We start from the raw sequence: 27,829 nt of genomic DNA on the forward strand, positions 1-27,829 counted from the left end.
GAGGGAGTCGAAAAAGGGGAGTGTGGGAGGGGAGAAATGGTGCTGTTGTTATTGTTTTATTCTTGATTGATATTTCTTTTCGCGTTGGCTAGTACCAGTTTCGTAATTTTTTGTCGACTGTCCTTTGTACAGCTGTTTTCATCGTTTCACTTTTTCTTTGATCTTCATGATTTTTTTTGTTGTAGTCGTAGTGTTGTATATCCTTGCATTTTGTCATTTCGTCGTCTACTCTTTTTTATTTGTTCAACGAAGAAATCTAATTGACCTGTTTGTGTTTGAGCTCATAGGGGTGTGTGAATATAGCGGCGAATAATCACGGACAGAACATGGCAAAACAACGTAACGCGTTTTTCCATAGCATGAACACATTTTCATTCCCCTCTCCACAATACACCAGATGAGATGAGAAATCAACACATGGGTACAAGAGAAAAAGGTATATAAACGTAACTACCAAAGACGATGCACTCGCGCCTAGTACACCGTTTGAAAATGAAAGAAAAACATCCGTTCCGCGTCATCTCAACCCACATTTCAAATCACGCTCATAAACAAGTACGGAACCTTCTCAGCGCCACCACGTCTATGACTCAGCCTCAGCCTCAGCCATGATCTGCTCACCCTCATCCAACATCTCCACCACCTTCTTCAATCCACCCACCATATTATTCGCCTGGCCCACAAGCAGCAACTTCTCAGCGTTGGCTGGGAGACCCAAGTACGTTGGCGGCTCGCGCTCAGGCAGATCATTGACCCAGCCCATAAAGTCCTTCCAGCTAGTCGAGCTAGGCAGCTCAAGACCCTCACTGTGCTCCGTCTCCTTGACAATCTTGAAGTTGTCTTCAAACGCCGCGGGAGTCATGCACGAGTCGACAAGAGATGAGAGGATTTGCCAATCCTCCGTGTTGTCAATCTTGCCACCGTACATTTCCGTGATGAGATAGCGCAGCATCTCCCATGGGATCTTGGTTGGCGCAATGTTGGAACGGCCTTGGGCAACAGTATCGATCCAGGTGTCGATGATGAAGCTGCAGCATTCGTACTGGATATGGTTAGCATACGCATAATAAAAGAATATTCAAGGATACTTACATCACTGTCGTTAAACTCCCAGAAGCCCTTCCATCCCAGTGTGGGTGCGTATCGCAGACGCTCCTGAATGACCGCATGCAAGAAAGACAATAGAAGATAGACACGGGCCTTCTCCACAGGTGGCTTGGTTGCCTTCTCCGCCAAAGATGACAAGGAGTCCTTCATATTGGCGCGCACTCCGGCAGGCTGCTCGTATGACAGGACACGCGAAGCACGGAGCAAGTTGACAGGAATCTTCGGACTAGATTCCATGGAAAGGAAGAGACGGAAGTCAGGGTTGGGCTTGAGTGCCTCAAGACGCTTCTCGAGCGATTGTAGCCACTGGGGTGTGAGATGAACGTTCTTGACAAGTACCCAGTTGCCAGTAGTAGCCGCGTTGGCAATGGCCTTGTCTGCTGCGGCGGCACCTTCGTTGGAACCCATGGCAATGTTGGAGCAGCTGACTTGCTCTCTTTCGACAAGGTTGTCGACCTTGTAACTGGCATCGAATCCAGGACTGGAGCTGAGAGCAACCGGGGTGACGGCGTTGACTTGCTTGACAATATCACCCAAATCACCACTTGCATCGAGAATACCCTTGCCAAAGACCTCAGTGACAAATCGCTCCACAGCAGGAACAAAGCGGTCAACACGGAACAGCTTGACAAGGATGAGAGCTCGCAGAAGCTGGTCGAACTTGGTAAGGTCTTCCGGCCAAGCCTGCGGTACGTGTCGTTCTCCCATCTCTTCGTTGAGGAATGCATCCCAGGCGCTCTCGTCGATCTTGTCGAGGACATCCTTGAAAATCGGAATCTTGCTTGCACGCTCCATGGCTTCTGCCTTGCGGTCCATTTCGGTCGACACATCAATGCCCTTGAGGTCAGGGTCAAGAATCTGGTCAATGTGTGTCTTGTCCATCTTATAGGGTGCTGCTTGTACAAGCAGCATGGCGAAAGTAACACGGTCCTTCTGGAGCAAGGACAGCGAGGTACGGCGGTAAGCGTCGACAAAGAGCTCAGTAACAATCTGCTCAATGCGGGCGGCATGTCCAGTGATGGAAGAGTTGCGAATCTTGCGCAACACCGTCTCGAAGATCTGTGTAAAGTACTGGAGCGAGAACTGGTAGAAGTGATTGAGGTGGTGAAGTTGCTCCAGTACAGCAAAGATTGCCGAGCAAGAACGAGCAACAACAGTGTACTCCTTTGTGATATTCTCGACCTCAGTCATAACGCCAGCGGTCTCGGAGACCTTCTCGGAAATCTCCTTGGCTTCCTTCTTGAGCGTCTCAAGAGTTTCAATGACGCGGTCGTCATCGAGAATGTTACCTCGTGACTCATTAAGAGCCTGCAACAAGCGCTTCTCGAGTTGACGAAGGTGAACTGCAAACTCTCCCTGCATCTTGATGAGATTAGAGCGTCGCTCGTCGACATCAGGCCTCTCAGACTTGAGAACCTCATTGAGTGTCTGGGTTTGCAAGCTGCTCTGCGTGACTGTAAAGTTAACAAAGGTGGTACGACTGCAAATATCGGGAGCAAAGTTGGCGGAAGGATCGCGAGTAGACAAGTACAAGCGGAAAGACGGCGAAAAGTCAATCTCTTGCTTGCCAAGTTGAATGAGAACACGACCTCCAGTCTTCTGGTACTCCTTGTTGAGAACATGGTTGAGGATAGGGTCCAGATGTTCGGCATCTTGAATCAAGATCGGGTTACCAAAACGCAGAGAACTCTCGAGCTGCTTGGTGAATGAATCATCCAAGAAGCTGGTGACCGTGAGGCGACGTTCCTTGCATTCGTTCTGCAAGAACTCGGTAGTCCTACCCGACGGATCGATGATGAGTGGGTAACGGTTGAAACGCTGCAGGACAATAGCGTTCTCAGTGCAAAGGTCATCAACAGGCAGACCATTGTGTTGCCAGTTGAGTCGATCATCAGCTGTGGACAGGTATTCCGTAAATGGATTTGTTGGCTTAAAGCTGATGCCAGACTGTTTGAGATGATCATACCAGTCCTCGGTAAGTGCCTTTCGGTATTGCTGGTCATAGTAACCAGCATATGCGATGAAGGCTGCGGCAACCAGAACGTCACCGACAATGGTGTCGATTTGAGAGTCGAACGACTTGCTGCTCTCCTCCCATCGAGTACGTTCAGAAGACAAGCTGTCAAGAAGTCGTACACTACGGTCAACCTTGAACTGGACAGTCGACATTTCTGTCTTGATGGCTTGTGTTTCGCTGATCAAGGCTGCGTACTCGGTCTTGTAACGTCCAATACTCTCCTCGAGGTTCTGGATAAGGATCTGGGTCTCCTTCGCACCCTCTTCTGTCTTCTGCAGTTCAACTTGCAAGTTGTCGACCTCAGCACGTAGGGGCCCAACACGGTCGAGGATATCGGAGTACGTGACTTGAGCAGATACCCATTGTACGAGGGGACCGCAAGCCTTGGAAGCGCGGTTGACCTTCTCGAACGTAAACTCCTCCTTGGACAGGTACTCGTTCTGCATCTTCCTGCGGTGTGCAGCAGTCATCTGCCTCTCGTTGTCGAATGTCACAATACTGGCGATAAAGTCGTCGCGCCTGACAATGGAAACAATGGTCTTCCAGCTGTCAGGCTTGTGGCCAAGAATTGTGCACACGGCTTCAAGCGCAAGCTTGACACCGGCGGGAGGGTTCTGCATAGATCGAACTTCAGTAAGATGCTGGCGCTTGATATTCTGCACACTCTTCTGCGCCTCAATAACAGCGGGTTCGGCCGCCGCCAAATCAGTATTGACCACCTCTTGTCGCTTCTGAATCTCTTCCTTATCCTTGGCAAGTCTAGCTTGCATCTTGATCGATCCCGCCTTCTTCTGTTCTGCTTCGTTTTGGTCAGCAATCATACGCTGCAGCTTCTCGTTTGCTTCAGCATCCTTCTTGGTCAACTGTGTCTGCTTCTCTGCAAGGCTTGCTCTGAGTTCCTTGACCTTGTCAAATGTCTCGCGAAGTTTCTCTAGACCGACGTTAAGATGGCGTTGCTGCTCTTCCAGATCTTCGCGCTTCTCGTTGTACAATTTAACGTATTGAGCGACAAAGTCCAGGAAGTGTCGTGGTGTGAGATACATCTTGCGGTTTTGCGTCTTCTGCAACTTCGCGTTCTTGCTTCGGAGCGAGTGATGTACAGCGACCATAGCGTTAACCACACTTTCCCTGTGAGATGGTGGTAGAGTAAGTCCTCGGTAGGCAACAGGAATACTATCAGGTGCGATGTAGTTTGTGCGGTCCAAGTCGACAGACTGCGTGAGTTCGGAGCCGACCTGGTAAAGTGCTTGATCGGACCAGTCTCCGAACCAGTTGAGCACGCAACGGTTGAAAAGCGCAGGACTCGTTGCAGCCTTTGAAGACAGACCTCCTTCTGGAGGGTTCATAGTGAACACAACGTGGAGGTTCTTGACAATCTGCTCCGTGAACCACTTGTACAATTCGTCCTGAGAGTCGAGAATGATACCCTGGCGCTGGGCACCTTCCTTAATGGCGGTAAGCAAAGAGGCGTACTCATCACCCTCAAACAAACCAGGAACCTCGGCGTTGGCAAGAAGCGTGTTCATACGTTCGAGGAAACCAGAGTCAAGGACGTTAGCTTCGTCCATGATGAAGCAAATCTTCTCGCCCTTGCAACCACAGCGCCTGAGCACAGTACGCAAGTCTTCATCGAAATCTTCGCCAGAGTACTTTCCGTGGACCTTAATCTGGTAGACACTCAAACCGTTCATCCACGCGACGAAACGCGATAGAGTGGTCTTACCAGATCCACTTACACCGATAAGGATAAGATGACCCTGAGGTTGACGGAAAACACGGTCGATGCGAAGTACGTGCTCAAGCACATCGTTGAAAAGAATGAGAGGAACATCGACCTCTTCCTCGCAGAAAGTACGTAGTCGGGCCTTGACGAACTCTCGGAGTTGTTCACGCTCAACCGGCACGTAGTTCTTAGAGAGCCAGTTGGAGAACAGAATGGGTCCTCCGAGAGCCTTCTCCTCGTCGATTGTGGGGAAGTGTTCAGTAGCAACGCGGTGGACACACTCTTCAGTCCATTTCCTCTCCTCTTCTGCGATAAGACGATCCTGGAACAAGCGCAAGGCTTCGTGTGCCCAGATCCTAACAAGGCCCTCTACAGGCAGAGTCTCGAGTGGTCGAAGAGCCTCATAGATACCACGAACCCATCGAGTAAGCTCACGAGGCGAGTAAACATAATGAGGCTGGATATCAGGCGTAAAGCGCTTCTGAGACTCGCTGTAGAGCTGAACCATTGCCTTGGTGAGGGCGTCGGCATAACCACGCAGTGTGGGAATGATCTTGAGCACCGCAGTATTGAAGGTACCGTAAATTTGAAGAAGCGATTGCTCTCCAGGGTAGTCGACCATGATAAGCGGAGCATGGCGCAGGAATCGGAGACCCATAGGCGTACGACCGGCGTCGGTTGGAGGGTTACAAGCACCAACGAATTGAATGCGATCAAGAGTAACCCAGGTCTTGTCTGAAGTCCTCCAGAAACCGTTGTGCTCAACGAGCTGCCTGAGGAAAGAAATGGCTCGTTGCGTACCATACTTGTCTGGCGCGGGCAAGTTGATCTCGTCGCAGAAAATGACCAGCCAACGACCAACTTGGGTAGGGGTAAGCTGAACACCATTAAGAGTCTTCTTGTACTCGCAGTACTGCTCGAAGGTCTTGATAAGGAGATCTGGCGTGGTCGCACTGGAGAAGTTGAGACCAACGACTTGCATGTTGGGAAGCTTTCGGAGTGCACTGAACAAAGTCATGGTCTTTCCGGAACCTGGAGGACCACAGAGCAGCAATGGCTTGTGCTCTGCGAGCCAGGAGTAAAGAACATCCTCGTGACGAACAGTATCGAGTGTAGGAATGACCACATCCGTCTGAGTAACAGAGTGAGTGTTGACTTCGACGTTGGGTACCTGGCTCTGCCATGTGTCCCATTCGGGTCTGTCAGGCTTGACATCGTAGTCGATGAGTGAAGTAGACTCGTTGAGAGTAGGAAGCTCGACATCAGTAAGACCAGCGATAAGGTCACCGAACTCTTTACGTTCCCTGAGAGGACAGTCACCAACCAATGCCCAGACCAGAGCAACAAGTAGCTTCTTAGCGAGATATGTCTCCATCTTATCGTCTTCAAGAGAAAAGTCTGGGTGCTGTACATTGTACTCAAGCACGTTGCGGCAAGCCTTGTTGAGCAACGAGAATAGCGTATTGAGAGCACGAATGTCGGTGTACTCCATAATGTGCTTGAATTTTCTGGCCATGCTGAGAGCCTTTTCAATGAAGCGATCCTGAGTAAGCTTGATGTGCAGGAAGTCGGCAATGACTCCTTGTGTGGTGAGAGTCTTCTGCGACATTTGTCCAGGTGCAACCGAATCGTCTTCGATATCTTCAAACGGCACAGTCTTGAGATGCTCAATGTAGTTCTTGATCATCATGTCTACCTCAACAGTGTCGTCGCTGAACCAGACCATACCGCAACGAGAGACTGTAGCAAGCGTAGCGTACTTGAGAGTTTCGACTTCGAACATGATGCGGACGTTGGACGGAAGGTTGAGACGCTCTCCGTTAGGCAGTGTAAGGAGCTTGTTGTCATCGAGCACGGAGTTCAAGTTCTCAACCCATTCGGGGTCAACATCACCGTCAAATACGATCCAGTGACGCTTGCTGTCTTCACCACGAAGGTTGTCTACGATCTTACGCAGAATGCTAGTGAAAAGACCGTCTGTCCATTCACGTGTTGTGCTGTCGAGCGTTCCGTAAAGCTGCTCCTTGGACATGACCTTGGGGTCAATAACGTGGCAAACACCCTCAACACCCTCTACAGCCTGCAGAGCGGAGAGAAGTGTCCTCCAAGCTGCGGACTTTCCAGAACCGGAAGATCCGACCATCATGACACCGTGGTGGAGCTTTTGGATCTGGTACAGTTGGACAATCTTCGTCATCCATGCGTCACTGACAACAAGCTTAGACTCGGCAGCACACTTGTGGATCGCTTCAGTCAGCTTGTCAAGAGGAGCTGGAATGTACTGAACACCAGGGAATGATTCTTCCTGGATAGCCATCATAAGCTCGACATCGGAACGGATGAGCTTTGGTGCTATGGTCTCGCGTAAACTCTGAATGATAATCTGGGGCTCCATACCTTCTTCGTCCAGTGTTGTAGTATCTTGTTGATGAGCGAGACGAGCACGCTTCAGCCCACCAGAGCTGACAAGCACACTCTTGAGCGCACGGAGACCGAAGTCGTAATGAGCCTGCTTGGAAAGTCCTGACGAACACCTGTCGAAGAATGGTACAACTTGCTTCGACAGCTCCTTGGCTTGGGAGAAACCCTGGGAGTACAACATAACTTCAGCGATAAGCTCCTTGTCAGGCTTGGACATGGCAACGCTTCGGAAAAGCTTCTTGAGATTGTCGGGCAAGTTCGAACGACCTGCATAACCAGGGTTCATGGTGATGAAAACTCCAGTGTTACCATTGACCTTCAGTTGGCGACCAATAAGTTCAATCTGCGACTTCTCATCTTCAACACCCTTCTTGAGACCGAGTTGAATGTTCTGGATCTGCTGAGACACAGCTGAGAGGATACGCTCTTCCAAACGGTTGAACTCGTCGAAACATCCCCAAGCACCAACTTGGCAAATACCAAGGAAGATACGACCCATGGCCTGGAAATCGAATGTGTCGTCACAGCAGAAGACTAGAGTAAATCTTCCAAGCTGCACACCAAGAGCCTTGACTGATTCAGTCTTGCCGGTACCAGCTGGACCATATGGAGAGCCACCAAGTCGTTGACAAAGCGCTTGAGTAAGAGTAAGGAAACAGCGGTCGGTAAGAGGCGTGCGCACAAGGCGATCAGTGACACCCAAGTATTCGAAACCGTAGTCGAGAACAGCGTTTGCCATCTTGATCCTCAGTCGCTGGAGCAGATCATTGCCGGGCTCATATACATATCGCATGCAAAGTAGCCACATGTGGTGTGTTGGCGAGCGTGCGCCAACCTTGTCTAGCCTGTGGATGACATCGCGCTGATGAACAAACTCGGTGATGAGATCCTCACACTTGCGACGCTGAATGGGCTCAAGGTCACCCAAGACAGCAGTAGCGAGCAGCTTAAGAACATTGACTTGCTTCTCGTAAAGCTTGGGCAAGGTGGCTCCCTCTTCGGCGAGCGACCTCTCTACAGCGTGAGTCCAGGCAATCTGTGTTCCCAGAACGACAACTTGAGCAGGGTATTTGGCAATGTACTCCATGAAAGCGTCCGAATCCATTGTATCGGGCTCGGCGAGTTGAGCAAACTCTTCGTAGGCCTCATACGTAAGCTCGGCCAGAGTGGTCTTCATGTTGGCTTCGAGAGCACCGAGCCATTCGTTGATCCTGGGTGTTTTGACGAGCGAAATCTCCTTGCGAAGCTGGACCTCCTCTCCCTCCTTGGAAGTGAACCCTTGAATAACACCATCGTCATCAGTGATAAGTCCAGAGATACCAGCAAACATCTTCCGCAGGTGTTTAGCGATGCGCAGAACGTCGTTGCTGTTACCGATAATCTCTAGCAAATCTTCGTCACCAACAAAGTAGAAGCGAGGGAAAGAAACACGCTCGCGCTCAAGGTACTCTCCGAGTGCCTTTTGAATCTTGTTAAGAAGCTCAGCAAGGCGCTCAAGCGACTTTTGTACTCCCGAGATGTTGAGAACTTCGAGTACAAAGGGCTGACGCGAGACCTTCTTCATAACCGACAAGAACTCAGAATTGATGTTCTGGAAACGAGCTGACTCCATGGGAAGCAGGTGCTTGATATCAGCGTTGCCTGTGAACACACCCTCAAGGTAAACCCATTGGCGCTGTACATCAATCCAGACATCAAAAAGGACGTGCACACGGTTAAGCTTGTCTTCCCAAGACGACGCCTCCTCTTCGAACTCTTTGTAGTAGGGTGAATGTCGCATAGCTTGGAGAGAGTTAAGGTTCTCACTGCACTTGGCAAATAGGTCGTCCCAACCCCTGATGAGACGGCACTTGTTCTGGTAGTTGACAAGTTCCAAAGCATAGTTTTGCCAGGTCTCGCGGACCTGCTTCAAGAACTCTTCGAGCGCCATTTCACCTGCGGCTTGAGTGATGACATCGCGGATAATCTTCTCGCTAGGGCCGAGCTTGAGGTCCCAGACGTCGCCGAGAGTCATGGAGATAGCAGAGTATCGCTTGTGGGGCCTCAGGTTCTTGAAAATCCTCGTCCAGTGGCGCTCCTTCACAGCATCGGAGCGCAATTCTGCAAGGATCGCGTTCTCCTTGAGCAGTTGCTTGAGGGTGGTCTGAACATATTCAAAAGCCTGGTATTGTCGCATGCGGCTAGGCATATCTTTAGTCATCTTGAGCAGGTTGTCGAGATTCTGTCGCAGTTTACGAGGCTGGATGCTAGTCCACAGGACCTCACGAAGATCATCAATACTGGCCCAGATCGTGCCAAGTGCAGACCAGACCGACTTGAAATCTTGCACTTCTTCCAGCAAAGTCTCAAGTGCGTTCTCTGGAGACGGTGGCAAACCAAGAGCTTCCTTGGCTTTCGAGATATTGCTGGACTCGTTCTGAAGCTGGCTAAGCTTCTGGTCAAATTTGGCCAGAATGGCTGAAGCATCCGCAGGTGCAAGATTGCCAGCCACAGGCTTCTCCTCAGCCCACTCTCCAGTGATATCAACGATCTTCTGGTTGACGACCTTGTCTTCCGCAGCGATCTTAGCTCTCAATGCGTCAGCTTGGTCATTCGCGATCTTGTTCTTCCTCTCCAAGACCTCATTCAGTGTCTGCCATTCGTGGTCGATTTGCTCCATCTGCAGCCAGTCCGATGGGAATTGGTAGCGCTGGCGAGCTAACGTGGCTTGACCCTGACGGAACGTAGAAATCTCCGGTTCCCACTCCATGACCTTCCTTTTGCATTGCTGAACAGTGGTGATGAAGGAGACAGCCTGAGCGGTTGAGGACGCCTCAAGTGTCTGCATCTCAAGGTCCTTGCGAGCCTTCTCAATCTGCACATAGACATCATTCATGCGCTGGCCAAGCCTGCTAGCAAACTTGGTAAGGATTTCTTGCTGCCACTGGTCGTACTTGGCGTTGACTTTAACCTGCACTTGCTCGTAGTCGACTGTGACATAGCCAAACTGGCGACTGATGTCCGAGTTGTCGAAGGTGGCACGAGTCTTGCGAATTTCTTGGAGAAGTTGCAACCATCGGGAAAGATCCTCACCGAGGATGTCATAGACATGGTCGGACTGCAGATCCCACAGAGACTGGAACTGGAGCCACTCATCAACGTAGGAGGAAATGTCGCGGAGTTTTCCCTCTACAGCACCATAGACCTCAATAAGCGAATCAGTGCATCGGCTCGGCAGGTCGGAGAATTGATTGACGGAAGTATCGTTGGTTGCTTCAAGTCTGATTTCATATCGCGAAGCCTTGATCTTCTGGAGGGTGCAAACAATGGCGAGCCACTGTTGAAGCTGCTCAAGCCAACTTGCTCGAGCGTACTCCACAGGAGGGCTGAGGTAAATGACCTGGTTTCGCATAGTAATCTCGAGCGTCAACCGAGCCAAGGTTGGCTTCACCTCTGGGATCTCCGTAGAAACAAGCTCGCTGACTGGACGGCGGTCTTGATTCTCTTCATCGACGTTGTTGAAGATCTCAATCCACAAAGCGATAGCCCTGCTGAGTCGGACCAACAGGATAGACTCGATGCGGGCGTTCATGTCAGAGACCCAAGAAGCAAGGTTGGCGTAGTTCTCGAGGTTGAGTTGATCGATAGACTTTTGAATGGTCTCAAGATTCTGCTGGAACGCATCCTTGGTGTACGAGCATGTTTCCAGATCCTTCAGTGCCTTCTCGACTGCAGCATTGATGTTCACTAAAGTGGCGACCTTCAGCTGAAGCAGGGATGTCGCAGCAGCAAAGTCGCGAACAAACTGGACGTGCTTGCTCTCGCTACGGACGCTACCACCACCAACAGGGAAACCAGACTGTCGAACATGGAGGTCATAGGCGTGAACGAAAGACTCCCACTTGAGCGGTACACCCTTGCCAACGAGTGCTTGAACGTCGTTGACATAGTTGTTAAGGAGCAGAGCAACACTGCCCATCTCGGTGATTGAGCGCACAGTCTGAGTGTATGTACGGACACTCTCCATAAGGCTGACAGCATAAGGATAGACACGCTTTGCCTCCTTTGAGATGTTGTTGATGCCGTGTGGGACTTGGTAACCGCGCCATGTCAAGTTGCGGACCTCCTTGAAAAGCGCAATGACTTGCGCATCAAAGTTGACATTCAGCTCAAGGATGTTACCGGCAGCACGGTTCCTGTTGACAAGGAAGAGCCGTCCAGAAATGGATAGCTTTCTCCTTGCAACCTCCTGGAGCCATGACTCAAAGATGGGCCTGGTATCAAGCTTCTTCTTGAACATACTACTTTCAGCTTGGAGCTTTTGACCTTCCGCATGGAGTGCCCAGTCTTTTCCGAGAATGTCTTCAACCTTGCCCATGTAGGTCTCCAGTTGGGTTTCAATCTGACGAGCCCAGATGACAGCGCCAGATACGGGAGGGAAATCGCGAAGCTGTGCCATGGCGTGAGCTTCGGAGTTACCATACTGTCGCTTGAAGCGCTCATGGAGGGCCAAGATGTCCTGTTTGACATTCTCGATGAGTTGCGTCTGATACTCGGAGATGGCACCCCGAATCTTTGGTCGCACAAACAGCGGGTTGAACTTGGAGAAGACGCGGAACATCTCACTCGCCGTCTTGGCGGTACCGAGGCGATCTCTCAGCCTGGCGATGATGGAGTTCTCAACACGCGAGGTGCGTTCGTTGTACTTTTGCTCTGCTTGCTCAAACAGCCGGGTACCCTCGGGTGACACATCCAGAACATCCACATCTTTCAGAACGTCATACGCCTCCTTGACCTCCTTGACAGCATCGACATCACCAATCTCTTCGATGATGACTGCCTCCTTGGCTGGCGCGCTCTCAGACAGAGACGACTGGGATCCCAGGACATTGACAATGGTTCGCTGGAGCTGCTCGTGGTTCTTGCGGAAAGTAGTGATGTAGCGAATGCGCTCCTCCGTCTCCTTGTGTCGTGCAGCAATCTTGATTGGAATAAACTTCTCGTTCCTTCGCCTCGTCACTTCACGCGCAACGTTAGTGAACTCCTTGACATTCTCCTCCCATGTGCGCCAGATGCTCTCAGCAACCGCCATGATGGCCTGGAACTCGGGATAGTCCATGTGCATAAGCGTCTTGCCATGGAGCAGATTATGCAGTTGTTTGTCGAGATCACCAGAAATCGCCTCTACGAGGGGCAAGGCGCGACGGACAGGGTAGGGACAAATGCGGAGTTTCTTGTTCATATGGCTGAAGATGGATTGAATTGCTTCTTGAACTGCCTGGAGTGAAGTTGAAGACAGCAACTGATCGAGCGGGAATTCGCGCATAAGCTGGTTGTACTTTTGCACAAGATCCGTACTCTCCTTCAGACCAGTGTCTGCACTGAAACTGACAGTCGCTTGGAAACGCTTTGCATTTTTCAACACATCTAGCGTGAGCCTAACACCGGGGCTTCCAAGCTGCGTCTCAATATCGTGTAGCCTTGACTCCATGGAAATCCAGAAGTTAATCTCCTGCGCAGCTGTTCCGGTCGATACGTCGCGAGAAGTCTTTGTAATGGTCTGTATCGACTTGATCCATCCATTGACCGTCGCCTGCAGACCGTTAAGAAAACTGCTGTCCTGCACAATGGCAGCGGGGATAAGCTCTGGGGAGGGCTTCACACCACGCTGATTGGCCTCGTCCAAAGCACTCTGGATGAGTGGATGCAAAGGCAGAAGCAGTTCAGGAATCTCGACATTTTGCTCAAGGTTGCCCAAGCTCACAGCCAACTCTGCAATCTTCTTCCTCGTTGCCGAAATGCCCGTCCTCGCATCATTGTCACCCTTGCTGTATTTTCCTGCCAAGTCACGCTGGTTCTTTGTGTACGTGTCGAAGTAGGGCTCGACGGCCGACTGAATGAGCGAACGGAGGAATTCGTAGGGTGTGCCGTCGGGCGAAGAAGCGTTATTAGAAAGTATAAAGCCGGGCAAGGTCTGAATAAGGACCTGCTGGCTAAGGGGTATCGCGGGGTCTATGGGTATCGGTCGCTTGGAAATAACAACAAATGCGGCGCAGGTGGGAGAAGCGGTAATCTCACTCGAGAGGGTGTAGGTAAAATGTTGGGTGGCGCCTACACTTTCGGTCAGTGTGAATGCTCTGTTCCCCACAGTAGAGGGGAACTTACTATTCGTGCTCTCTATGCCATCGATGCGAGGCTCATCTGCCCGGTCCTTGACTACATACAGCACCGATTGCCCCTCAGAGGCGAAGCGGGCGCATCGTTGCAGTGTATCCGGTAATTTGGCCGACGACAGCAGACTGCCGGGGGCATACAGGTCCCCTTTAGATGCACCCAAACTGACATCGAGCACCTTTTCCAGGTGGTCGACAATGATCTGGGGATCTATCGAGGGCGGTGAGGGGCTGGGAGTGCGTATGCTGCCATTGCCATTCGGGGCCCCTGGGTTCAATGGTCCCTCCATGGTCAAGTGTTGGTCGGGTCTCGGTCGCTAGGGAGACATGTGGCTCCGCGCTCGGAGGGCGGGGTAGTGAGGGAACGGTGGTTTGGAGGGGGCAATTACTAGTTGCAAAGGGGCGCTTGGGGAGGCGACCGGGTGGTGGTGATGATGTGTTGTCGGTTTGATAATTCACAGTAGGCGTACGCGAAGTACGCGCGCACGGTCGTCACACGCTTACCCTGCCTGCCTAGTGTCACCGCCGCCCCTGCAGCCGCACAACCCCGCCCGTTGATTCGTCCCTCCATGTCTGGGAGCACAAGAACATACGATTATTCTACTCGCAGTCGGCACGTGTTTTGGGCGGCTAGTGTTGTCTTGATTGCTCTTGTTGTCCTGTCAGTATGTCTTTGACGACTCTGACATGCCAGACATGACCACGGCTCAAGCAGCAAGTAACAGCTCTCCACGTGAAAGTGCGACGTTGACAGGCCCACTTTTCACAACTAGCCTTCCCGCTCCTCCAATTCAATCTCTAACACCGCCATAGTACGCCGGCCGGGCTACCACAAAAAAGAGAGCATCCATCATTGGCGCGGCATTAGCTTTCTTGGTACACGAAGATTGACTATCTACTCCTATCAGCCCTCCTATCATGAAGTTCCGTGCCCTGGTCCTCGCTGTCATCGTCGCTCTCCTCATCGTCCGCACCAATAGCAAAAGCTTCACCGTGCCTCTCCCCCGTCCCCTGTTCAGGCATCGGACTAGCAAGCCTCAATTGCCCAACCTCCTTCATCCCCACTTTCCTTCGTCCCCAGTTGATGATACGCTTTCCAAATGCTGCCAGTCTCTCCATACCCTCGTCACCATTGGTACCACCAACACCACCATGCCCCGCCTCGACCTTGAATTGGTATTTCAGGCAGTCTTTGATGGTAATGAGACCGGTGAGCTGGCCGCGGTACTCTACCAAGATGACTCGCGGTCCCACCTTTTTGAAGATTTCCATGACCGTCTCCAGGGGCAGGCGGGGATGGACGGACAGCGGAGTAGGATCAGCAAATCGTGTAAAGTCGAGATTGGTCTGCGACGATGTACTAGGGATAGACTCGAACGTCGTATTAGGCGATGCTCTAGCTCCCCCACGTGTTTGCATGGTGCTCTGCGTAGACGCGGATAAATGTGTGAAATAGCACTTGGCGTGCGGTGGGGTGTGTTGCTCTATCTTTGCGCGTTCAATAGCATACCGAAGCTCTGTGCGCCCAATGTATCCAACCAATATCCTCGTCTTCAGGTCTTCGACGATAGGATAACCTTGGTATTGGTTCTCATTCATAAGGCGCTCCATCTGTTGTAGCTTCATCCCAGTAGCCGATATGCACACGACGCGGCTCTCCATAACCTGAGAGACTGGCACGCCAAAAGTGTGCTCTTCCTTGCTATCCAGGAATGGGTAGCCGTTGAGGTAGATCATGCGATCTGCGATTCCACCATGTCCGAACCGCTCGCTCACTGCCTTTGTGACACCAACCACAATCATCGTTGGTAGGATATATGTCAAGGCGCCCGTAATTTCAAACATGATGACAACCACGGAAACAGTGATGTGCATGATGCCACTCAGGGATGCAGCAGCTCCGAGGAAAGCATATGTACCGGGTGTAATACATGGTCCGTCTGGTCCACAAGCCGAAAAGAATGCTGAAGTAGGAAAGGATTCGTGAAGGGCCTGAACACAGATGCCCACCATGCGGCCAAACGCCGCACCAATCGCCATACTGGGCACAAAGATACCGGCTGGCACCTTGCATCCGAACGATATGATGACCAGCAAGGTTCTGATGGTAGTTGCAATAGCAAGCGTCGCGACATTATGCCATCTTTGTGCCGCATCACACAACCTGTCGTAGTCCTTGCCCTGCTTGCACTCTCGAAACAAAATCTCCATGCTCTCCGTCATGTCAATTCGCAGAAACATGTTGGGGTAGCATATGACACCCGTGATGACGGCCAGGATGACAGCCTCAGTAATAGGGTACGCAGCAAGGTACTTTTTGCGAAAGACCTGCATCTTGAGATTCCATTTGATGACAAAGGCGCCGTAAAGACCGCCGAAAACACCAATGATGAGGTAGAAGACGATCTCGAAAAAGTGCCAAGAACGATCGTACGAAACGTTGAACATAACCAGTTGACCAGTACGGAAGGGGTTCATGGCCTATAGCAGCTTCAGTCAGCCTTGTTTTTCTAAGAAAATAGGAGGAAATAGGAGTGCTTACAGCGAGGACAGCCGTAGCAACCAAAGCACAAAAGTAGCTCCTCCAGAGCGTCTTGAGCGGAAACTGATTGCTCATCTCTTCCAAACTGAACAGTACGCCTCCAATGGGACTTCCAAATGCCACGCCGACACCTGCCGCCGCACTCGCACTCAAGATCTCCCTAGTCTTGGCCGCATTCCTCCTGTACTTGTCGAAGAACCTACTAATCACATTTCCCGTGCAGACAGCATAGTGCACGCTGGGTCCCTCCTTGCCAACCGACAAGCCCGAGCCAATCGCTAGGGGCAGCCCAATCGACTTGATCGAGAGTGTCGTGAAGCCGAGGAAGCCCTTCATAACGAACCCCGCAATGATACACTTCATCTCCGAGATACCAGATCCCGCCGCATATGGCGCGAAACTCTTGACCAGCCTCGCAGACGTAAAAGAGAAGAGCGCTGCGAAGAGGATATAAAGAAAATAATTCGCAGGCCAGAACCCCGTCCAGTGTTTCCACTCGGCACATCCTCCCTCGGCGCCCCAACAGCAGAAGTTCTCGTTGAGGTAAAAGGCCGTGGTGCAATGTCCCAGCTTGATGTCGCTCAGCCACTCAGTCACGATATTCAAGCAGGCAGCATTGAGTCCAATCGCCGCTCCCACCAGCGTAACGACAATCCAAGCCTGACCTGCATCGTACATTTCTGCAATCTTTCTTCTCCACTTGCCTCTTCCGCGGCCCAGAAACACTTTATTGACGCCGCCATCCTTTCGCACACCAATACTATCTCGTTTCCGCTGCCGCGCCTTGCGCCTCAGTTGTTCACGCGCAGCATCCTGCACCCAATCTATAGTCGTAAAGTCCTCGTAGCGCTTGATCTCAGCAATCTCCTCGACAATCGCGGCCTCGGCGTGCGTGCTCTCTGCAGCCTCGGGGTCCTCATCGCCGACATCGAGCGAGAGCAGAGAGTGGCTGGTTGTGCGGCGCCGCAGCGAGGGCGCAAACGAGCTGGAGTGCGAAGTTGGGCCTGGGCGTGACGACTGGCGGCGCGTAGAGGGCGGTCGGCCGGCGGGCCGTGAGTAGGATGAATCTACATGGAGCGAGGAGGACTGTGAGGCTGATGATACATGGCCGCGTTCGCCAGTGAATCCGGTCCCATTCATCGCATTCTCGTGGTTCGTCCTGGTTCTTCGTGTCGGCGCAGAAAGGAATGAATGTATAGGAGGGTTCAAAGATACGACGTTGCGAGACGGAATGCCCGCCTCGCCTGGGCTTATGCAAGGGTCCAGCACCTTGACCCAGCGCCCACTGTCTCGGGGGTCCGATGTTGTCATTGCACAGCCCTGCCAAGCCTACATAGTCTACGCAATCGAGCAGATTATATCTTTATATGTGTAGGATTTTTTCCATGTTCCTTTTTTGCTTCGGTCCCATGGATCGCATTGTGCTCATGTATACTCAGTGATCCTATCAATATAAGCATGTGAAGATGACACGTGCGAATTTTGTCTGATTTTAGCATCGATCTCCATCTCTGCCACCAACTGATAAGATCACAACCACCTCCAACATCAACAAATCCATCCGGCAGCACTTCGGTACATGATTGAAAAAAATATTCATATTGAACTACCTCATAGTAGTCATGCAAGGGTATCATCAAAAGGTTGGTCTATCATCCATCGTCTATTCGTATCCACATCCAGTCATCTTCCTATCCAAGCGTATCCATGCTGTACAAAAATATTCTGGTAAAGCAACCAGATCCGAAAAAAAACAGGGCTCCTACTCCATCTCGATGGTACCAGGAGGCTTGCTGGTGACTAGTCAAAGTTAGCAGATATTCCTACTTTATATGAACAAAGGAGAACTTACTATCGTAAACCACACGGCAAACGCCATTGACCTCGTTTACAATCCTCCTGCTCACCCTCTTGAGGAACTCGCCATCAAATGGATACCAGTCTGCCGTCATGAAATCTGACGTCTCGACGGCCCTCAGTGCAATCACCTGGTCGTGCACACGCTTGTCACCCATAACACCAACCGCCTTGACAGGGAGAAGCGCCGCAAACGCTTGACTGATGTTCCTGTACAGACCAGCAGCCTTGATTTCCTCAATGAAGATGTGGTCAGCCTCACGTGCAATGCGGACCTGCTCGCGAGTGACCTCGCCCAAGATACGGATGGCGATACCTGGGCCAGGGAATGGGTGGCGCCAGACGAGATCCTCTGGAATGCCGAGCTCCTTGCCCAGTTCACGAACCTCGTCCTTGAAGAGTTCGCGCAGAGGCTCAATGACCTTGAGCTTCATGTCCTTGGGAAGACCGCCGACATTGTGGTGCGTCTTGATGGTCTGCGAGGGGCCCTTGAACGAGAGTGATTCAATGACGTCAGGGTAGAGGGTACCCTGAAGGAGCCATTCAATGTCACCAGCGTCGCTGGACGCATGAGCCTCTGCCTTGATCTTCTCGGCTTGCTTCTGGAACACTTCAATGAAGGTGTTGCCGATGATCTTGCGTTTCTTCTCCGGATCGTCGGTCACGCCCTTGAGGCGGTCGAGGAACAGGTCGGATGCGTCAATGACTGTAAGGTTGATACCCAGACCTTCGTCTAGAGTCTTCTTGACCTGTACAGCCTCGTTGAGTCGCAGTACACCATTGTCGACCATGACGGCGTGGAAGCGATCACCAATAGCCTCCTTCATCAGCTTAGCGGCAACGGTCGAGTCGACGCCACCACTGACGGCGCCGATAACTTGCCCTTTGTCGCCTACAAGCTTCCTGATGCGCGTAATCTCCTGATCCACAAACTTGCTCATGGTCCAGTTTGTGTTCGCTTGGCAGATATCGACGGCAAAGTTCTTCAGTACCGTGGTTCCCTTCTTTGTGTGTGTGACTTCAGGGTGGAACTGAATGCCGTAGTACTTGCTGGTTGTGTGCGCAATGCCCGCAAATGGCGCATTGTTCGTAGTCGCAACAGTCACAAAGCCCTCGGGCATATGGCTGAGCTTGTCGCCGTGACTCATCCAGACCTCGAGGTCGTTGCCCAAGTCCTTGAACAGCTCGTCCATGTGTCCGCCGTGGTTCTCAACCTTGAGGTTTGCATGTCCATATTCCCTCTTCTCACCTGCGGCTACTCCGGCGTTCTTGCCAAAGTGCCATGCCATCTCTTGTAGTCCATAGCATATGCCCAAAATTGGGACGCCGAGATCAAAGACAGCGTGGTCGACGTGGGGTGCGCCCTCCTCATAGACTGAGTATGGGCCACCGGAGAGGATGATGCCCTTTGGTGTGAAAGGAAGATCGGCAATTTTAGTGGTACATGGCAGCATCTCAGAATAGATGTTCAGCTCACGGAGTCGGCGTGTAATCAAATGTGTGTACTGAGAGCCAAAGTCGAGAACCAAAATGGTATCGAACGTCTTGTGGGGAGGAATTGGGTCGGAGTTGTCGGTCGCCATTTTGAAAGAAGACATACACTTGAAAAGTGTGAAATGGGAGTGTGAAAGAAAGTGTTGACAAGGAGAAGAAAAAAGTTGAAAGAAAGAAGACGGGGTATCTGGGGAGGGAAACCAGGCGCAGGAGGGGCTCCGTGACTCTCGCAAATTTTGGCGGGGCCCAAAATTTCGCTATCGATAGCGCCGCCGACGCAGCGCGAAAGTCGCGTCGCTCGAATTCTCCACTCGTCTCAGCTCAGTTCGTACCGATTTTTGTATACTGCACACTCAAAACATACAATGGCCAAAAGAAAGTCTGAGAGAGATCCCGAGGATCTGCCTGATGCGCCAGAAAAGCGCACGCAGCAAGATGGCGACGACTCTGGTAGCGACGAGGTATGCGCTTCGGTCGATTATTCTTCTTGTAATACGGCAAGCTAACCGTTGCTCTCTAGGAAATGGACATAGTGAATGTCGACTTCGAATGGTTTGATCCGCAGCCAGCTGTTGACTTCCACGGGCTTAAAAACCTGTTGCGCCAACTCCTCGACGTCGATGCGCAATTATTCAATCTCTCAGAACTCGCCGATCTCATATTGTCGCAACCGCTCTTGGGAAGTACCGTCAAGGTTGACGGCAATGAGACGGATCCATACGCTTTCCTTACAGTCTTGAACCTGCAGACACACAAGGTACGCATGCGCCTTGCCAATTTGAGAAAACCGGCAGGCCTAACAAACATCTGTAGGACAAGAAAGTAATTAGCGACCTGACATCCTACCTCTCGAAAAAAGCCTCTTCAATCCCCACACTCGCGCCACTGCTTGCCGAATCTTCTGAGGCACAAGTCGGTCTTATTCTGACCGAGCGCTTTATCAACATGCCACACGAGGTCGTGCCCCCGATGTATACCATGCTACTTGAAGAGATCCAATGGGCGGTCGAGGAAAAGGAGCCTTACACATTTACCCACTACCTCGTGCTGTCAAAATGCTATTCCGAAATTCAATCGCAACTACCGAGCGGAGATGCGCCACCAAGCAAGAAGAAGAACAAGAAGGCCGACGTTGGGCAGGAGACGTTTTACTTCCATCCCGAGGACGAGGTGCTACACAAGCACGCAGTGGGCTTCACGGACTTTGATTATGATACCCCGGTAGACGAGGGTGCGAGCGACAGTAAGAGGGCGTTTCAAGAATTGGGAGTAAAACCTAAGGGACACATGGTGCTAATTGAGGCGGATAAGTTCAAAGGCGCTGTTGAGGCTGTCAAGACCTACCTAAGCGGTCAATGATATCTTTGATGCTCATGCACGATGCATCCAATGAGAGCCATAGAGCGAAAGATGCCGTGATTATCGTAACGTGTACCAGTAATAGAGTCGCGGCAACACCTGCAACCAACACAAACAAAGGGTGACTCTAACTAGTGTTACATTGCAAGGACACAAGCCGAATCTATGTGAATCAAACCGTAGGAAATTGTTGATGCTCGCTCCTATACACACACAAGTCTCGACATCCGTGCGCCTCCCCTTCAAAAGTTACTCCGCTTAACCAATGACAACCTTGCCCTCCTCGGGGAAGTCGTACGAGGGAACCTCGAGGTTGAGCGGGGCAGGTCCCTTTCTTATGCGGCCAGAGATGTCGTAGTGGGATCCATGGCAAGGGCAGAACCAGCCTCCAAAGTCACCAGCCTCGCCAATGGGGACACATCCAAGATGGGTGCAGACACCTGTTGCTGTTAATTCCAATCTTCATCTGTGCGGTTCGCGGTGTAACGTACCCAACATGATCAACCATTCGGGCTTCTGGACACGGGCAGAGTCAGGCTGGGGGTCACGGAGAGACTCCCACTTGGTATCTTCAGCCTCCTTGATCTCGTCCTCGGTGCGGTGTCGGATAAAGACGGGCTTGCCTCGCCACTTGATAATGACCTGCGCTTATCAGCTTCCGCTCGTCGGGTAATCCGTGTGATGTCGCAAAACGTACGTTCTTGCCCTCGGGAATGGCAGCGAGGTCGATTTCAACCTTGGCTTGGGCCAAAACGTCGGCGGAAGCAGACATGTTGACAAGGAAGTCTGTTGAACGATTGCGTTAGCCGTTCGGTTCTCCATCAATTCACGGACGCATGTCATCCGAAAAATGGCCAATTGCTCTCCCAGAACTCCAAATATGCCATATCAACTCCTCCAACCAATTTCCACTCCTCCATTGTGTTGTCGCGGTGCTGGTGACCTACCCTGTACGGTCGCCTTCGCGCCAAGCGCACTCAGCGCACCCATGGTTCCGACCATGAAGTACTGGAAGACCTTGGGTCCGGTCTCGCCACCCTTATTCCTGTACGCAGCAAACGAGGGGATCTTGGTCGTCTCCGGGGTGCCCTTGAAGGGGCTATCGAACGAGGAAGCCGAGGCGTTGCGGGTCTGCATGGCGGTGCAACCGGCCGCCCGGGCAACGGGCAATTGGTGAGCGGTCCATGAGCGTGCGACGGCACGGGCGGTGTTGGCGAGAGCGGGCATCGTGGACGCGAGTGGGCGGGGGTTGTGGTCGTTGATGGAGAGGAGCTTGGGTTGACGATGTTGAAGTTTTGGCTGGTTTGGCAGGGAGCGTTATGTCAGGTGTTGTCTGATTGGCCAGAAGGTCTCGTGGCCGACGAACACCATCCAAGCGTCATCGCCCGAACACCACGACGGCATTGTAGTAACATGGGTTTTGATTGGGCTTGCTTGATACACAACGTTGCACTTTACTATTTTTCTTTGTTCACTATTAGTTCCATAGCTTGATTTTCTGGTAAGACATCACATGGTATCGTTATTTTAAACTACCCTGCTTCTGAACTGTCATTTCTCATTTCTTAAAATCTGTATATTTGCTCTCACAACTACAATGAATTTATAGATCGTATGCACAGACTGTTGACTCATCTAAGGTGAGAGAGAGCCTTGGCGGCTGCCTGACTTCTAGCTTTTGGTCCCAATCCACAGAATTATGCCTTTGGTCCTTCACTACTTTACTACTTTCCTTGTCACTGACAATTCCTTCCTTCTCACCACTCTCCACAGAGTGCTCGCCAGTACAACCTTCTCAGTTAGCACCCATATGCCTTACAACCCTATCCAACGTCACCTAACAACTTTCAAATCACTCGCAATCATGTCCGACATCAAAAATGCTTCCATCACTTCCTACTTCAAGCCGAAAACTGCAGATCGCGATCAAGCAAACTCCCAAAAACTTCCTAAACACGAACCGGAAAACCAACCAGTATCAGAAACCCCAATACCTCAAGATACCAGCAAAAATAAAACCAAAAGATCACTCTCCACATCCTCAGCCCTCCTCCCCTCAAAACGACAAGATACAAAAACCACTCCTACCCTCACCCCTCTTTCCTACAAAGACCTCCCCCCAAGCCCTCCCTCGACCACCTCGAGTACCCTGTACCTAACCCACCACACCGGCTCCCTCTTCACCGCACCCCAAGGCACCCTGCTCCTCCACGCCTGCAACACCCAAGGCTCCTGGGGCTCAGGCATCGCCCTAGCCTTCAAAAAGCAGTACCCCAACGCCTACACCATCTACCACGCCTTCTGCACCAAAGAGCATTCCCCGAAAACTGGAAACCCAGTGCCAGTCGGCACAACGCTGTTGATTCCACCAGTGGACGGCGACAAGGGGCATTGGATTGGGTGTCTGTTTACGAGTCGCAGGTATGGGAAGGGTAAGGATGCGGCAGGAGAGATTCTGAGGAATACGGGGAGGGCGATTGAGGGGTGCTTGGGGTTGTTAGGGTTGCTGGGCGAGGAGGTGGCGAGTGTGAGGATGTGTAGGATTAATAGTGGGGAGTTTGGGGTGCCGTGGGAGAGGACGGAGGAGGTGTTAAGGGGGGTTGTGGGGAGGGAGGGGTGGGTGGGGAGGCTGGAGGTGTGGAATACGGAGGGTAGTTAGGGGATATATATCAGAGTGTAGGTGCTAGTCCTGTTGGTGGATGTGAGAGCTCAGATGCATGAAAGTGGTAGCAGTCGGTTGATGAGTCGGTGGAGTTCCAAGTCATACTATTCAATTCTCTTCAAGTAGCCCGGTTCTAATCTAGCATCATGTCCCAGGCCACGCAGTAGATGCAGTCTGGAATAGTTTAATTTATATTGCGATCCGGTAGAACAGATCTTTCATGTTCGTCCGGGGCATAGTCAAATCTCCATATCGAATTCCGTCAACTCGTCAAGTATCCTCGGCATGGTATATCCTGCTGAACGCCAAATGCAATGCAAATAATTCTTCGCCCCCAAGTCCTGGATCAGCTCCAATTACTTGTTACCGTTGATAGCTGTGAACCCTCCTGTCGGCCGCCTGACTACTGGACTGGCAGGCTTGTTCTCAGTTGGCGCAGGCTGGCTTGGTGGACCGCGCATCTCCATCTCGATTTGCATGGCTGCAGCATCTTCCTCTGGCTCACTGTCTGCAACACGGTCTACTCCCTGATCGACCTCCATGGCATCGGGTGTCTCCTCTGGCTTGTCTGGTGACTGCGAAGCCATGGCAGCGCCATTCTCAGGTGTTTGAATCTTGTCTGCGGCATCACCCTCCACCGTCTCTACAGGCGCACCCAGTTTTGTCTGGTCATTTGCTATAGGGTCTTTCTTGCCTTCCTTCTCCTTCCTCTTCGCATCCTCTTTCTCCTTTTCCTCGATCCTCTTCTTTACCGTGCCCCATGTGCTTGTCTTGGGTGCAACATCGACCAGGAATTCAAGATTGTCGGTCTTTGCTACGGCGCTGCTGACATCACGGTACTGGATGTTGCGGCGGGGCTTGCGCTCAGCTTTTACAACATTGTAGGTTGTGGTTGCGAGGTGCTGGATGAACATTTCTGTGGCGAGCGCGATGGCAAAGGCAGCGTTCTTGGAAGTTGTGATGCGCTCTGGGTCCGCTTGGATGATCTTCTGCACGCGTGCCACTGTTGAGGGAGTTAATTGATGAGGTTATGTGAATGGCGACTGAACGTTCTACTTACACGGAAGCGACACATGGCCGGTAATCTCCTTGTTGGGCGCAATCGGAGTGTTGTTGTAGGGCATGATGGAGGAGGGTGCCTTGCTCTGGCTGTATGTGCTGCGGATTGTCAGGTGGGTACTTGTAGGTTGATGCGCGATTCCAGCAGAGGTTCGAAATTGCGACGGAGGCGAATCGTATTCAAGGTGTTGATTGACGCGGTCAAGTCGCGCAAAATAGTCGGGTTGAGGATACAGTCGCGTATGGTGGTAGTTTCGAGGTGCGGGTGAAGACCAATCCCCACACCCCTGTCTAACTTTGGACGATCGTTTACTGGGGCCCGGGGCGACGCGGACACCAACCTTCTTCACCCGTGTTCTCTGGGAATATCTATCATTCTCCAGACTCATACAACTGTTCTGTCTCTTGCAATACTGATTTGTCACGTGTCATTGTTCTGTTGTCATTCTGTGTTGAATTGAGCATCCATCGCAGTACCGCGAGGGTGTACATCAATCATGAAGCTTTCTATTGCAAGTTTGCTTGCCGCGACTGTCCCTGCCACATCCTTTTCACAGGTGCCGTTCCAAGAGACACTCGATGTTGAAGGTTTCCAGACATATCAGAGTCAGTTTTCCGAACACCATGCCATCCGCATCAGAGAGCAGCAAGACGACACGATTTGCAACGCTCACGGTAAACAGTATACCGGCTGGCTAGATGTCGGCTCAAAACACATCTTCTTCTGGTACTTTGAATCACAGAGAAAGCCGTCCGAAGATCCGCTGTTGTTATGGTTGAGTGGAGGCCCAGGTGCGTCTGGCATGCTTGGAATGATGGGTGAGTTGGGACCATGCATGATCAATGAGCACGGTAATGGCACTGTCTTCAACGAATACGGGTGGAGCAAGAATGCCAACATCATCTTTGTTGACCAGCCGGCTGGTGTGGGTTTCAGCTATGTTGACCCAGGTGTCCCGCTTCCGGCTACGAGCTTCACAGCGGCTGAAGACATGCATCATTTCCTGCAGCTGTTTACCAGCGATGTCTTCCCGAGCCTTTCCGGAAGAGACTTCCATATTACCGGAGAAAGCTATGCTGTAGGTTTTTTGCACCATAATCAAGTGTACAAGCTGATCGACCACCAAGGGCCACTATGTTCCAGCACTCGGCGCGCAGATTGTGTCTCAGAACCTCCTGTACCCAAAGCGACCCCAAGTCAACCTTAAATCAACATTCACCGGCAATGCATATGTCTCACCCAAAGACACTACCTTTGGCTATTGGGAGACTCTTTGCACAACGAATCCCGGTGTCGAGAGCCCCATCTTCAACCAGACGCGCTGCGATATCATGGCAGCAAACCTACCTCGCTGCATGGAGCTCACCCAAATCTGTTATGATCACCCAGATCCAGCCATATGCATCGCTGCAGAGAAAGTATGTGACAAGGGGGTCATCCAATACTACGATGGCGAGTCCGGCGAAGGTGGTCGTAATCGCTACGACATCACAGACGGGTGTGAGACGAAGGACGAATTATGCTACCCTGAGATCCCGAGGATACAAAAGTATCTCAATCTTCCATCGGTTCGACAAGCTCTTAACGTACCTAAAGCTGCGGGCAACTATTCGGTTCTATCTCTGGATATTACATGGGCCTTTGCTCTAACTGGAGATGGTGTTCAGAGCACGCAGCCACAGGTCTTGTACCTTCTTGAGCATGGTATCGACGTGCTTTTCTACCAAGGCAACCTTGATCTTGCGTGCAATACTGCAGGAAATCTGCAGTGGGCAAACACGATGCAATGGAAAGGTCAGCCAGCGTTTGTTGCACAGCCAAAGAGAACGTGGAAGAACGACGGAGAAGAAGTAGGGTGGTTCAAGGAGGTAAAGACCAAGACTGCAAGCGGCAGGGAGACGACCTTTGCTTTTACAACGGTAGATAGAGCGGGACATCTTGTTCCATTTGATAAGCCCAAGGAGGCATTGGCACTCGTGGACAGGTGGTTAGAGAAGCGGAGCTTTGCCTGAGTGTCGCGTGTACTGGTTGTAGTAGTTGACATGTTCCAAATTGCGCTTGCCCAAAAAATTGTATGTAATGGCATGTTACACAGTATGCAAATGTGGTAGTGGTCCGCAGCTGGTAACAGACATGGTTGTTAGCTGGCTTGCAGAGATGGGTTGATGTGGGTAAAATGACGAAAGCGAGCTCCTTCACCAGTGCGCAATCGCAGCAAGCTCGGGATAAGCACACGACAGCTCCAGCTCCGTGATCGCTATACTGTATGCAAATTTACAATGCAGGCACCACATCGGCCATTTGCATGTCATCATTCGCATCGCTTTGGGTGCCCAAACATGCGGTTCGTCTCCACCGATGATATCACTACAACACTACGTCATCGCTATGTTAGTTTTGCGCGCAGAAGAAACCCTTCATAAGGAGAAGGGAGAACTCACCCTCGACATCATCATTCGCACATCCATTGCAATTCATCTCCTCTTCACTCAACCAATCTTTCAATATAACTCTTTTTCCCACGTTTCATAACCCACATACTCAACATGTCTGGAAACTCAAGCGTCGGCAACAGGACCGTCTACGAGGCTGGCGACCAGGTCACCAAGTCCAACGCCGAGATCGAGCAGGAGAAGAAGGAGAACAGGTTCCACGAGGGCAAGGAGAACTCTCACAAGGCTCTTGACTCAAGTATGTGCTTCCCCTAGTTTGTTGCATGTGTCGATGCCCTTTTGGTCGTGCCGCGCAAAGCTTGGGTCAAACTCAACCATGATTGCGTTAAGAAACATATGCTAACAGCGGCTGGCAGAGGACGAGCGATCAATTGCCAACAAGCTCGAGCGCGAGGAGAAGCGCGAGAAGGAGGGTGAGGAGAAGTCTCTCGAGGACCTGCAGAGGGAGAAGGATGCTACCCTGCCTGCACGCGCACACGGCAACGAGCCCTCCAAGGGAGCCAAGATCGACCAGGAACTGAGGGAAGAGGACGAGGCCATGCTCAAGAAGAAGGGCGCTGCCTAAGTTTGTCGCTGTAAAAGACGTTTTTGATACCTGCACTTTTTCATGCGCATGCCTGGAGTTGGAGGGATATACGCATAATGACTCGGATTGACGATAAAACGTCTCCACGAAAGCCTGGAATATGGCTGAGACATGAATGAAGATATGTTCACCACCAAACCATCTACTTTTGTATGAAGTTGCGACGTGATGCGGCTCAAGCTATCTCGGTGTGATGCATGCAGAGCTCCCCCACATTGCCGTGCTTGACTACCTACCCCTCCATGCACTGTTCCTGACTCGCGCAGCCTCGGGATTGCCGCCGATATCCATGGCCATTATGACTTGCGCCCGCATTATCAACCCCGAATCGTAGACTCCACACTCCTTCACCCATTAATTGCTGTATTACAAAGCATTGCGACTTACATGCCTGTT

General features: G+C 51.5%; 9 protein-coding genes across 9 annotated transcripts; 4 read left to right on the plus strand and 5 right to left on the minus strand.

Annotated features, from left to right (window-relative positions):
* Positions 1-583: 583 nt before the first annotated feature.
* On the minus strand, positions 584-13,710 carry COCCADRAFT_28895 (uncharacterized protein; the record flags this gene model as incomplete). The annotated part of the gene is made up of 3 exons (XM_007717358.1): positions 584-1,042; positions 1,093-13,358; positions 13,413-13,710. The coding sequence occupies 3 exons, from the start codon at positions 13,708-13,710 to the stop codon at positions 584-586; spliced, it is 13,023 nt and encodes a 4,340-aa protein (XP_007715548.1).
* Positions 13,711-14,311: 601 nt separating this feature from the next.
* On the minus strand, positions 14,312-17,102 carry COCCADRAFT_104628 (uncharacterized protein; the record flags this gene model as incomplete). The annotated part of the gene is made up of 2 exons (XM_007717366.1): positions 14,312-15,901; positions 15,963-17,102. 2 exons carry the CDS (start codon positions 17,100-17,102, stop codon positions 14,312-14,314), a joined length of 2,730 nt encoding a protein of 909 aa, XP_007715556.1.
* Positions 17,103-17,724: 622 nt separating this feature from the next.
* COCCADRAFT_7753 (uncharacterized protein) lies at positions 17,725-19,402 on the minus strand (the record flags this gene model as incomplete). Its single annotated transcript, XM_007717353.1, has 2 exons — positions 17,725-17,762; positions 17,815-19,402. The coding sequence occupies 2 exons, from the start codon at positions 19,400-19,402 to the stop codon at positions 17,725-17,727; spliced, it is 1,626 nt and encodes a 541-aa protein (XP_007715543.1).
* A 276-nt stretch (positions 19,403-19,678) lies between these two features.
* COCCADRAFT_104673 (uncharacterized protein) lies at positions 19,679-20,672 on the plus strand (the record flags this gene model as incomplete). The annotated part of the gene is made up of 3 exons (XM_007717367.1): positions 19,679-19,774; positions 19,834-20,070; positions 20,127-20,672. The coding sequence occupies 3 exons, from the start codon at positions 19,679-19,681 to the stop codon at positions 20,670-20,672; spliced, it is 879 nt and encodes a 292-aa protein (XP_007715557.1).
* Positions 20,673-20,930: 258 nt separating this feature from the next.
* On the minus strand, positions 20,931-21,899 carry COCCADRAFT_7755 (uncharacterized protein; the record flags this gene model as incomplete). The annotated part of the gene is made up of 4 exons (XM_007717354.1): positions 20,931-21,112; positions 21,164-21,314; positions 21,370-21,458; positions 21,620-21,899. The coding sequence occupies 4 exons, from the start codon at positions 21,897-21,899 to the stop codon at positions 20,931-20,933; spliced, it is 702 nt and encodes a 233-aa protein (XP_007715544.1).
* A 637-nt stretch (positions 21,900-22,536) lies between these two features.
* Positions 22,537-23,331, plus strand: COCCADRAFT_39583 (uncharacterized protein; the record flags this gene model as incomplete). Its single annotated transcript, XM_007717368.1, has 1 exon — positions 22,537-23,331. One exon carries the CDS (start codon positions 22,537-22,539, stop codon positions 23,329-23,331), a length of 795 nt encoding a protein of 264 aa, XP_007715558.1.
* Positions 23,332-23,690: 359 nt separating this feature from the next.
* Positions 23,691-24,458, minus strand: COCCADRAFT_39584 (uncharacterized protein; the record flags this gene model as incomplete). Its single annotated transcript, XM_007717369.1, has 2 exons — positions 23,691-24,337; positions 24,395-24,458. 2 exons carry the CDS (start codon positions 24,456-24,458, stop codon positions 23,691-23,693), a joined length of 711 nt encoding a protein of 236 aa, XP_007715559.1.
* Positions 24,459-24,890: 432 nt separating this feature from the next.
* COCCADRAFT_104639 (uncharacterized protein) lies at positions 24,891-26,406 on the plus strand (the record flags this gene model as incomplete). Its single annotated transcript, XM_007717370.1, has 2 exons — positions 24,891-25,472; positions 25,522-26,406. The coding sequence occupies 2 exons, from the start codon at positions 24,891-24,893 to the stop codon at positions 26,404-26,406; spliced, it is 1,467 nt and encodes a 488-aa protein (XP_007715560.1).
* Positions 26,407-26,940: 534 nt separating this feature from the next.
* On the plus strand, positions 26,941-27,412 carry COCCADRAFT_39586 (uncharacterized protein; the record flags this gene model as incomplete). Its single annotated transcript, XM_007717371.1, has 2 exons — positions 26,941-27,085; positions 27,204-27,412. The coding sequence occupies 2 exons, from the start codon at positions 26,941-26,943 to the stop codon at positions 27,410-27,412; spliced, it is 354 nt and encodes a 117-aa protein (XP_007715561.1).
* Between the last annotated feature and the right edge of the window lie 417 nt (positions 27,413-27,829).

This window comes from Bipolaris zeicola (genome assembly GCF_000523435.1).
Source record: "Bipolaris zeicola 26-R-13 unplaced genomic scaffold scaffold_176, whole genome shotgun sequence".
In the NCBI taxonomy this organism is placed as follows: domain Eukaryota; kingdom Fungi; phylum Ascomycota; class Dothideomycetes; order Pleosporales; family Pleosporaceae; genus Bipolaris; species Bipolaris zeicola.